This window comes from Nannospalax galili, unplaced genomic scaffold (genome assembly GCF_000622305.1).
Source record: "Nannospalax galili isolate Female #2095 unplaced genomic scaffold, S.galili_v1.0 scaffold995, whole genome shotgun sequence".
Classification (NCBI taxonomy): Eukaryota; Metazoa; Chordata; class Mammalia; order Rodentia; family Spalacidae; genus Nannospalax; species Nannospalax galili.
In genome coordinates this window covers 555,309-567,586 of record NW_008337291.1, presented here as the reverse complement: position 1 = coordinate 567,586, position 12,278 = coordinate 555,309, and the positions used below count along the sequence as shown (strand labels likewise).

Genomic DNA, 12,278 nt, shown 5'->3' with positions numbered 1-12,278 from the left:
CAGCACATGACAGGTTGTATCAGGTATGTTCAGCTCACAACCCACGACCACATGTGGCTAAGATTGGATAGCTATGAATGTGGCCCAGCACAAGATTATAAGCTTATTTAAAATGTGAGACTTTTTGGTGGCAGATTTGGAACTTATCACTAATAAATGATAGCTCTATTTACTGTCTTTATTGCTCAACGCTGTATTCTGTAGTACTGTAAAATGTATCTAACCTTGGTTTTTTTCATGTTTCTCAAATGAAACAGCTTGATTCAGAAACACCTATCTGAAACTGTAGTTTCCTTGTAATAGTTGATCATTTTTTAACTTTTCAAAGATGCGGTCACTGTGTTATGCTGCACAAAATGGGAAGCTTGGGATTACAGAGCTGGAAGGCATGTAGAGGTCACGTGATTCAAGCCCTTCACTTTAGAGAGGAAGAAACTGAGCTGGGTCTGTGAGACATGCTCAAGGTCACCGCCAAGTTCAAAGGAAGATGGATGTCTTTCATGATGTGTTTGGAGTCATCCTCCAGTATGGAACCTAGCTAGCGTGTTCAAGGGACAGGAAGGGGAAGGGGAAGGGGAAAAGGGAAGTGAAGGGAAAAGGAAAAGGAAGAGAAAAGAAGCCAAGAAATTGCCAGGAGAAATTGAAGCAATTCAAACAAATATCTAATTTAAGAAGGTTGTAGGATAGGGCTGGAGAGATGGCTCAGCAGTTAAGAGAAGTTCTGTTCTGGCAGAGGACCCAGGTTCAGTTCCCAGGACCCACACTGAGTGGCTCACAACCACCTGTAACTCTAGCTCCAGGGAATCCAATGCCTTCTACTGGCCTCCACAGGCACCTACACACACATGGCATACACTCACTCAGACACAGACACATACACATAAATAAAAATAAATCTAAAAAAGGGTTATAGGAAGGCCAGGTGTGGTGGCACATATCTTTAATCTTAGCACTTGGGAGGCAGAGGCAGGCTGATCTACATAGCAAGTTCCAGGCCAGCCAAGGCTATACAGTGAGGCCTTGTCGCAAACAAACAAACAAACAAACAAACAAACAAAAGGTTATAGGAAAATAGATGATATACGAATATGATCATTTTAGTGACTGTTTTCTGAAGCAAGAAACTTGAAACACCTTGTGATCTACTAGGACACTTAAGGATATCACAGGCTAGATATTTGAAGTATATATTCTAGAACATTCCGGGATTATGGCCTCAGAGAATAAAAGACTTGAGGGCTTTCTTTCCACTTCACTCATTCACCCTTAAATGGAACCATAGCTCAGGGGCTACCTGAGACCGAAAGGGAAAATTTAGATCTAGAAACAAACAGACTCCTTAAGCTGATGAAAGATTCTGAGGGGGAAGGGTGATATTAGATACAAAGGAAAGAGGCAGAGGCTAGCTGGCCAAGCTGGACCGGAGTGAACTATAGGAGAGTCAGAGTGGGTGGCCCGTCTGGACAGGGGCAAGTCGCCAAGACTCACTGATTCAGGCATAAAAGAAATGACAGAATGATAAGTGGTTTTTATTTTCTCTCTGTGTAAGCACACACACAAGGTCAGAGGTCAATTTCAGGTGCCATTCTTCAGACACTGTGCATCTTATTCTTGTTTTTTGTTTATAAAGGACTTTTTTTTAAAGTTTTAAAATACTTTTTTATTGAATTTTTGCAATTTTCATACAATGTAATTTGATCCTAATTTTCCCCCCCATCTGCTCCTCTCCTTATTGCCCCCCACTCATTTTAATATATATATTAAGGCCTATATACTGGGTGTGGTGGTGCACGCCTTTAATCCCAGCACCTGGGAGGCAGAGGCAGGCGGATCTCTGTGAATTCAAGGCCAGCCTGGTCTACTGTTGGGGAACCCTGCTGTTAAGGTTGGCTCCTTTCTCAGCAGGGTCTTCCTGCCTGACTTACCTGGAAAGTGCCGCCAAGCACGGATGCCTGACCTTATTTGGAGCATGACCTTTGGCATAGTTACCTGGAGTAAAAACTACCCCCAGGTTTTTTCTGTATGATAATTAGGCATTGCCTGATAGTCGGATGATAGGCTCCTACTGCCACATGTAAATAAAGCATACTATGAGCACCTATCAGCTGAAGCATTGGCTATTGCCTCCACACTATATTTTCCCTAACCCCCACTGAATAAACGGAGCTGTTTCACTGAGTCTGGAGCTGTTTGTATCACTGAACCTGCCTCCCTGGAAGGGCTTTCTTCCGTCATTGCTCACTGGCTGTCCCTGACCATCACTTCTGCTCCCTTTGTCCTCACGGACTGGTGGCCAATGACCCACAAGGAAAGGGAGAGACCCCACAGTCTACATAGTGACTTCTAGGACAGCTGGGGCTACAGGGAGACCCCATCTCAAAAAGACCAAAAAAATAAAATAAAATAAGGCCTATAGAGTCTAATTTTGTCCCCAATGTCCTTCAATGTAGGTCCATCCGCTGGAGCCTAGTTAGCCTACCACGAGTCCCATACTTGAAAGAGACTGTCTCTGGCCTTCCCAGCAGCCATCTATTGACACAATTTTCTTAGGTGGGGTTGGAATTCTTAACCCCTTCCTCATGTTTATACTGGGATTTTTCTAAAGAGTTATTTTTTTAAATTATGTGTTTATGTGTGTATCTGTGTGTGTGTCTATGCACATGTGAGTGGGGATGCTTACAGAGTCCAGAAGTGGGCATTGAATCTCTTGGAGCTGGGGCTATAGGCGGTTGTGAGCTGCCCAGTGTGGTGCTGGGAATTGAACTCCAGTCCTCCTCAAGAGCAGTATACTCCAGCTCTCCACCTTGTTTTTGGAGACAGAGTCTCTCATTGGTCTGGAACTTGTCAAGTAGACTAAGCTGTCTGGCAACTGAGCCCCAAGGATCAGCCTGTCTCCCCCTTCCCAGCATTGGCATTACAAGCACATGTCACCATACCAGGATTTTTTAAAATGCAGGTTCTGGGGACTAAATTCAGAGCTTCATGTTTGCAGGGCAAGCCCTTTTCCAGCCCTACATTTTATTTTCCTTTGTTTGTCTGTGGGTGTTTTTGTTTTTGTTTTTGTTTTCCTTCTTCTTTTTTAGACAGGGTCTCCCTGTAGCCCCAGCTGTCCTGGAATTCACTATGTAGACCAGAACTCACAGAGAGCTGCCTGCCTCTGGCTCTCGAGTACTGGGATTGAAGGCGGGCACCACCATGCCTGGCTGCTTGTCTGTGTTTTCAAAGCTGCACTGCACACTTCTGAAAGAACCCCAAACAACCATTGCTATCTCAGTGATACCTTCTGTCCTGCGTAGCCAGTCTTCACCACTGGGATCTCTGTCACCAACCAATATAGACAGACTGCAATCATCCTCTTGGTTGGAGTCCTGTAAGATCATGGAATAAAAGTTCAGTGAGGTGATGGGGAGACAGCTCAGTCAGTAAAGTGCTTGACATACAAGCATGAGGACCTGAGTTCAGTATCCAGAACCCATATTAAAATTCCCGGCATAGTGGCACACATTTGTAATCCCAGCACTGGGAAGGCAGAGACAGTGGATACCTGGGACTCGATGGCTAGCCAGCCTGGCTGAATCAGAGAGCTCCAGGTAAAAGTCCTGCTAGCTGTGGTGGCACATACCTTTAGTTCCAGCACTTGGGAGGCAGAGGCAGGTGGATCTCTGTGAGTTCAAGTCCAGCCTGGTTTACACAGCAGTTTCCAGGCCAGCTGGGGCTACAGGGAGACTCTGTCTCAAAAAGGCCGAAAAAAAAAAAAAAGAGATAGGTTTCTGAGGAATGACAGCCATGGTTGACCTCCGGCCTCCACATGCATGCACCCATACATGTGCAAGTATAGACACATATGGACATACACGCATACAAAATATACATATGGACATATACACATACAAAATTAAAAAAAAAACATTAAAACAGTGAGTCAGTGTACTACTGCATTGGCGGGGTATATGCTGACTTTTCAAGGCCAAAATTTCACACTATGGATTCCCTTTTAAATTGGATCAAGTATTTAAGACTGAAATAACGGGAAAGGTTTTGCTCCTGAAGCACCAATTTCAGCTGGTTGAAGATGTGATTAATTGCATAATCAAAAACAAAGATCAAAGCTGAAGTCACAAAGAACAATATTTTCTACTTTATCATTTCAGCATCCAGAATGCTAAGCTGTCACAAATTCCATCTGCACGGGTAAGTGGAAAGAATCTTTCGGCCACTGTAACAGTGAGTAACCCCAGAGGAACTCGATCTTTTCCATAGCACCTCCCTGGGGCATCCTTTATATATGGCAAGGGTGGAAATCCTTGCCCCTTGTGGAAGCTACAGATAGAATCCTGGACCAAAGCAAGCAGCAAAGCTGATTACAGTTTTCACTAGGATGACTTTCTTGATCTCATCATAGGGCAAAACTTAAACTTGCTTTTGGCCCTCTAGAAAATAATCCTTATGCCAACTTGATTTATAAAAAGTACTCTGAACTCTCTGATGAAGAAATACCTTCTTGATATTCTAGAAGTCATTGTTACTTGTATTACATTTATTTATTTGTGTGCATGCATGAGTGTGTGTGTGTGTGTGTGTGTGTGTGTGTGTGTGTGTGTGTGTGTGTGTGTGTATGCTGTGCCCAATGCACATATGGAGACTGGAGGACAACTTAGGGGTGTCAGTTCTCTCCTTCCACCATGTGAGTCCCAGGGTTGAACTCAGATTTCCAGGCTTGGCAGCAGGCAAGTGCCTTTACCTACTGAACCATCTTATCAGCCCTAGAAGCCATTGTTGATGATGGGTTCTTTCACTGGAAGTTGGTACCACTGATTTTGTGCTTTTAAATTTCTGCAACCAGACTGGGGGTGCATCTCTATGCCCTCAGCACCACATAAAACTGGACATAGTAGCACACACTTATAATCCCAGCATTTAGGAAGTGGAGACAGGAGTATTGGGAATTCAAGGGCATCCTCAGCTACATAAGGAGTTTGAGACCAGCCTGGGATGAATGAGAACCTGTCTCAAAAAAAAAAGTTTTTAAAATTAAAGGGCACATCTATGTCCTAGTCCTATAACTAAGGAAATCACTCCAGTATGTGACCCTTTAAAATACTGTAGCTGCCAGATTCTAAAAACTGAGAGAAAGGAGCAGAGGGAAGGGGAGGAGAGAATATAAAGTATAGGAACTAGAATAGAACCAGATTTCTTAAAAAAATACTATTGGAGGGCCGACAATATGACTCAGTGTGCAAAGATGCTTGCTGTCAAGCCTGGCAACCTGAGTTCAATCCCTGGGATCCACATGGTAGAGGAGAGAACTGACTCATGAAAGTTGTCCTCTAACCTCCATATACATTGTGACATGCGTGTAAGTGCCCCCTCACATAAGTAAATAAATGTAATAAAAATTTAAATACCATTGAAAGTTAAAAATATGGAGAAATGAAAAGTCTCTACACTGAAAATAAAATAGTGCTGAAAAATGAAAAAAAGATTGTAAGTAAGTGAAGTCATAGAACGTAATTTAGTACAGATACAGCCTCCACAGTCTCCTGTGTTATCACACAGAAAGGGGGTGGGGAGAAAGAGAGAGAGAACTTATGTATAGATTTAATGTTTTCCTTCCACAAAAGATTCATGTGTTGAAATGCTAACTCTCAGAGCGATGGTAATAAGAAGTAGGACCTTTGGAAAGTGACAAGGTCATGACGGTGGAGCCCTCACAATGGGCTTAGTGTCCTTCTAAAAGACAGCAGAGAGCCAGTATGACTAAACCAAAGATTTCCAGCTTGCAACACAGAAAGGAACCCACAGAAGGACTGACCATATGTTGTATAGTGACTTCTGAAGGGAAACATTCCCTGCTTCAGGGAGAAGGGAACACAAGATTCAGGAAGCTCATGAAACTTATAAGACTCAGAAACCCATCCCTGAGGTCATACAAGCAGTAAAAAATTCCTAGGAGACTTCTGTGGAGCTGCCTGCAAGTCATGCCCAGAGCTCCAGAGATGCAGCTTTCTTGAATTCAAAAGACCTCTGGCTTTTTGGTGACTCAGCTGCCTTTGAAACATTCATGTTCCTGTGAGTAATCCTGCACATATGATTTATAAGTAATTTCAGTGACTTCATTGGTTCACTAAAGTGGCCTTGAGTGAAATCATTTCTTTTGTCTGTTGTTGGTGCCCTCTAGGGTGACTAGACATTTGTTCATCTCCCACCCCAGGAAAAAAAATCACAAAACAGCATCCTAATCTAATCTGTCCAGCTTCTAGAACTGAGGAAAAATTTTCTTTTGTTTATAAGCTACCCAGTCTGTGGTACTTTGTCATAGCAATCAAAACTAAGACACATATACACTCTCTAAAGTAAGTAACTATTTACATTTTTTTTTGTCTTTTTGAAGCAGGGTCTCCCTGTAGCCCCAGCTGTCCTGGAACTCACTATGTAGACCAGGCTGGCCTTGAACTCACAGAGATCCTCCTGCCTCTGCCTCCCAAATGCTGGGACTACAGGCATGTGCCACCACGCCCAGCTTCTATTTACATTTTTTAAAAAATATTTTATTTATTATTTTTATTTTATGTGTATGAATGCATTGCCTGCATGTATGTGAGTGCACCCGTGTTGTGTAATGCCGCAGAGGTCAGAAGAGGGCTTCAGATTCCCCTGGAACTGGAGTTAAGGATGGTTTGTAGCCACCATGTGGGTGCTGGGAATTGAACCCAGGTCCTCTGCAAGAGCAGTCAGAGCTCTTAACCGCTGAGCCATCTCTCCAGCCCTACATTTTTATTTTCAAAAATATTTCGTTTAGCCGGGCATGGTGGCACACGCCTGATTTTTATTTTATGTGTATGAGTGTATTGCCTGCACGTATGTAAGCACACCCCTGTCATACAATGCCTGTGGAGGTCAGAAGAGAGTGTCAGATTCCCCTGGAACTGGAGTTGTAAATGGCTGTTAGCTGCCATTTGGATGCTGGGAACCCAACCCACGTACCCACAAGAACAGCCAGTGCACTTAATGGCTGAACCATCTTTCCAGCCCCTAATTTACATTTTTTAAAGGATTACATTAATAGTTCAATCAGTCAGCTGGCCATGGTGGTACATACCTGGGAAGTCTAGAAAGCTGAGGTAGGAGGAGTAAGAGCCCAAGGCCAGCCTATGCTACATAGTAAGTTCTAGCAATATAGCAAGATTGTCTCAAAAAACATATATATAGGGGGCTGGAGAGATGACTGCTCTTGCAGAGGACCTGGCCTTAGTTCCCAGCACCCACATGGTGGCTAACAACCATCACTCCAGTTCCAGCGGGATCTGATGCCCTCTTCTGACCTTCACAGGCTTTATATGACACAATTGCACTTATATACATGTAGGCAATACACTCATACACATAAAAATATTTAAAACATGTTTTATATTCATATAACATATTTATAAATATGATTATTACAGAATATTGAATAAATACAAAGTGGTAGGAAGATCAGATCATTGATGTTTGTTGTTGCTTTTGTTTTGTTTCACTCTGTCTCTTTTTTGGTTGGTTTTTAGTTTATTTTTTATATTTTTCTTTGCTCTCCTTCTTTAAAAGGGTCTTCTTACCTCACTGCTGCTGATGCTTTGCAAGATGATGTTTTGATTTGGGGGAACATTCACATCTGTTGGGGAAGAATTTGTCTCCTGACAAATGTCAAGCAGTGATTCTGCATGTCTTTCTGTCAAAAAGAAACAAAGTGTGTTTTGATAAGATTCAACAATTTCACAGGAAGATCTATTTCTAGGTTTTAAAATTACCTTCATTTTGTCAGGTTTACCTGAAATAATCGTCTGGCATTCTGATGAAATTTCAGGCAATAATTTTCATAGGAAAAAATATGTGAGAGCCAGGCTAGGGAGATGGTTCAATAGACAAGACACTTGCCATGCATGAGTGAAGACCAGTGTTCAGACCCCAAACACCCATGTAAAAGCTGGGCGGGTGCAGTGGTGGCTGTCTATAATCCCAGCATTTAGGAGGTGAACTCAGGGGATCCCTGAGGCAAGGTAGCTAGCCAGACTAGCAGAATTAGCAAGTTCTGGGTTCAGTGAGAGACACTGCCCCAGTAATTAAAGTGGAGAGCAATTCAGGAAGATACCTCACGTTAACCTCTGGCTTACACTTACACACACACACACACACACACACACACACACACACACACACACACACAGATGAATTTAGAGCAGGATTACTTTGCATTTTTTGGAGCATGTAGATCTGGGCTTCAGAGAGTCACTGGTTTGATTTATTTAAATGAATCCATCAGGGGACTGGAGAGATGACTCAGTAGTTAAGAGCATTTCTTGCTCTTCCAGAGGATGGGAGTTGAATTCCCAGTAGTCCAGCTCCAGAGGATCCAATACCCTATTCTGGCCTCCACAGGCACCCGAATACATGTGCCATACACTCATACAGACATAGGCACATAAATAAACAATAAAATAAATCTTTAAGAATAAATAAATAGCTGGGCGTGGTGGCGCACGCCTTTCACCCCAGCACTGGGGAGGCAGAGGCAGGTAAATCTCTGTGAGTTCAAGGCCAGCCTGGTCTACATAGTGAGTTCCAGGACAGCTGGGTCTACAGGGAGATCCTGTCTCAAAAAGATGAAAAAAAAAAGTAAATAAATGGATCCAGCAAGCAGATATAAAACAGTAAGAAAGACTTCAATTAGGACTTTTAAATTGGGGAATACACGTATGGAAAGAAATATTTACCTGGTTTAGGCATGGAATTCATCAGGATGTCCAATAGCTGCTGTTTCCTCAAACTCTCAATTTGTGACACATAATATAATGCTGACTTGCCACTGAAATCACAAAGCTTAGGATCTCTGGGGAGAATAAAACAGGCATCAAAGATTATTAGGTTAAATCTGTTGAAAAAAGAAAACCAATATGAGAGGAAAAACCATTGACAGCAAATAAACAAAAATCTTAGGTAGTTAGGGAAATAATGATTTCAAAACAAATGAGATAGAGGATGATCATTTCCCAAGATTTTAAACAAGAGGGCTGGGGATGTAGCTGAATTGATGGAGTGCACACAAAGCCCTGTGCTCTATCCCCAGCACCACATAAACCAGGTTCAGTGGTACATTCCTGTAATCATAGGCTGGCCTCAAACTCAGCTATGTAGCCAGGAATGACCTTGAACTTCTGATCCTTCTGTCTACTTCCCATTTGCTGAGATAACAGATGTGAACCATCACACCTGGTACCATGTACCATCACACCCTAGCTACTGAGCTATGCCCCCTAAAACTGTAATTATCTAAACAAGAGCCAGATATATTAATAGTCAATTTGAACATCTGTCCATCTCCTACTGTTACAAAGTCACTTTTCTGATGATAAATGGGCAGATAATACACACACACACACACACACATGCACATGGAGATGCTGTGTTTAGTCCCCAGAATCTTCAATGTGTGTTCATGTGTGCATGCATGTGTGTACACACATATTTATACATATATACATGTTCATGCATGTATATATACATAAATATAAGAAAACATTCTCATGTATATGAAAACAATCCATGTTTACTTGTGATTTCTGTAAATTACAATGGATTAGCTGACCTTCTGTCGGTGCTGACTGCTCATACTCACGCGTGATGCTGGAGGAGCTCAGAAAGAACTTCGGCAGGTCTGTAGATTGTTAACATGTCCAGACTCTCAAACAGGTCCACATCTCTCACAGCCAGCATCAGAGGCGTCAGGCCATGTTGGTTTTGGAAATTTACATCCAGGGACTCTTCAGATGCCTTTGAAAACAAGAGGTTTGATTTCTGTTGTTTTTGCTATATGGCTGCTTAAACTGATCTTTGTGTTTTCATTGTTTGGATAATTTCTCAATTTAACTTTTTTTGAGGGAGGGCACTGCACTGAGCTACACCCCAACCTTTACTTTAATATACTTTTTTTGAGACAAAGATTCATGTAGCCTAGGCTAGCCTTAAACTCTCTATGTAGTTGAGGATGACCTTGAATTTCTGATACTCCTGCCTCCAACTCTGGGATCACAGGCATGTAGCACCATGCCTGGTTTATGTGGTACTGGGGATAGAACCCAGGACTTCATGGATGCTAGGCAAGCACTTTATCAACTGAGACAGCTCCCTCAATATACTGTTTCTCAGTATGTATCCTGACAAAGAGTTGATATAGTGAAAGACACAAGCTTGAAAGAGACAAGCCTGGGTTTAAGCCTGTGTCCCAAAGCTAGCCACTTTAACTAATTTGTAGATTATATCAGGGACACCCTGTTTAAAGGTAATTTTAAAGACAAAAACCACTTTGACAGTGTTATAGAGATGCTCAGGCAGTAAAATGCATGAAGACCAAGCATGAGGACTTGAGTTCTATACCCAGAACCTATAAAATGTTGGGCAAGGCAGTTTGTGTGTGTAATCCCAGGACTGTGACATCAGAGACAGGCAGATCCCTGGAGTATGGCAGTCAGCCAGCCTAGCCTATGTGGCAAGCTCCAGGACAATGAGGGACTCTGTCTCAAAAAACCCCAAACAAATAAATAAGGTAGGGAGTGATTGATGAAGACACCTGATGTCTCCGCTGTCCTCCACCTGTACACACATGTACATACAAACACACACAGGAAAAAAAAATCACCTTGATAAAATAAGGGATGAGAGTTAAATGATGAGCAATTAGTGATTTTCATTTGGCACATACTTAACACTAAAATAAATTGTTGTTTATTTTAAATTCAAACAATGTGCTCACTTCTGCAGCTCATATGTCAAATATAGCTGGGTGTTCTATACCATTCTGTTATATTTTTAGTTGAATTTTTGTATATTTCATACAGATCATCTTTATACCCCTCCCCCATCCAAACCCTCCCCCAGTCTCCCCTGCCACCAGATTTCATGCATTTATGTTAAGGTCTATCGAGTCAAGTTAGTGTATTCAGATGTCCCTCAGTGCAAGTTTATCAACTGGGGTATAGTCAGCCTATCTAGAATCACTCCCTTAAAGAAGATCAGAAGGAGCTCAAGGGGTGGGGGTACCATAGGAGGCAGGTATTATCAAGGGTGAAATGGGGAAAATGGAGGTACTTCAAATGGGGAGGGAAGAGGGAGGATTAGACAGGGAGGGAGGAAGGAGAGAGAGAGAGAGAGAGAGAGAGAGAGAGAGAGAGAGAGAGAGAGAGAGATTGGAAAGAGGAAAACAATGCTTAACTGATGCTCTGTACTTTTGTTTGTAAAATCCGGCCAATCTATTTAAAATTTATATATATATATATGTGTGTGTGTGTGTGTGTGTGTGTGTGTGTGTGTGTGTGTGTGTGAATGATGTGTGTGTGAGTGCAGGGATACGTGTGCCATGGTGCTCATGTGGAAGTCAGAGGACAACTTTCAGTTGCATTTCTCTGTGAGTCTCAGGGATAGACAGAATTCAGGTTGTCAGGTTTGCACAGCAAGAGCTTTTAGCCATTGAGCCATCTTACTGCTCTGGCAACTGTATTTACTGACTTTCTGAGTTCTGCTATACAGTATACTAGTGTTTTCCTATAGAATTGCTTGAGTGATTGCTGATACAGTGTGAAAACCACTTAGTAGAATGTCTTACAAAGAGTAAGAGTTCCCTGAACATCACTGAATGATTTGCAATCAGAAGATGTGCAATTTAATTACATTCATATAGACAAAATGGAAGTGACATGTGGATGCTATTAGATGTTTTAATAAAAGTAAAACTTGGGCTGGGGAAATGGTTCAGTTTCAAGCAAGAGGACCTGACTTTGAATCTCCAGAACCTTTAGAAAAAGCCAGGCATGGTGGTACATGCCTATAATCCCAGTACTGGACAGTGGAGTCAGCAGGATCACTGGGGCTCAGTGGCCAGCTAGCCTAGTCAAATTGGTGAGCTCCAGGTTCAGTGAGAGACCCTGCCTCAAAAAATAAGGTGGATGGGGCCGAAGAGATGGCTCAGCTGTTAAGAGCATTGGTTGCTCTTACAGAGGACCTAGGTTCAGTTCCCAGCACCCACATGGCAGCTAACAACCGTCAGTAACTCCAGTAACAGAGGAATCTGACACCCTCTTCTGACCTCTGCACGCATTGCATGACATGGGTACACTTACACACATGCAACAATACACTCATACACATAAAATAAAAATAATAAATAAAATACTAAAAAATAAGGTAGACAGAGATTGAGGAATACACCCAATATTGACATCTGGCTTTCATGTGTACACAGATGAACA

At 42.3% G+C, this 12,278-nt stretch overlaps 1 protein-coding gene across 1 annotated transcript in view; it reads right to left on the bottom strand.

Moving 5' to 3' along the window:
- Window positions 1-9,752, bottom strand: part of Map3k19 (mitogen-activated protein kinase kinase kinase 19) — a 32,486-nt gene extending 22,734 nt beyond the window's left edge. Inside the window, exons 1-4 of the mRNA XM_008832452.1 lie at window positions 9,653-9,752; window positions 8,751-8,866; window positions 7,596-7,708; window positions 3,281-3,368 (exon numbers count right to left, since the gene is read on the bottom strand). Coding sequence (XP_008830674.1) covers window positions 3,281-3,368; window positions 7,596-7,708; window positions 8,751-8,866; window positions 9,653-9,750 — 415 coding nt within the window. The 5' untranslated portion in view covers window positions 9,751-9,752. The remainder of the gene's footprint in view (window positions 1-3,280; window positions 3,369-7,595; window positions 7,709-8,750; window positions 8,867-9,652) is intronic.
- Between the last annotated feature and the right edge of the window lie 2,526 nt (window positions 9,753-12,278).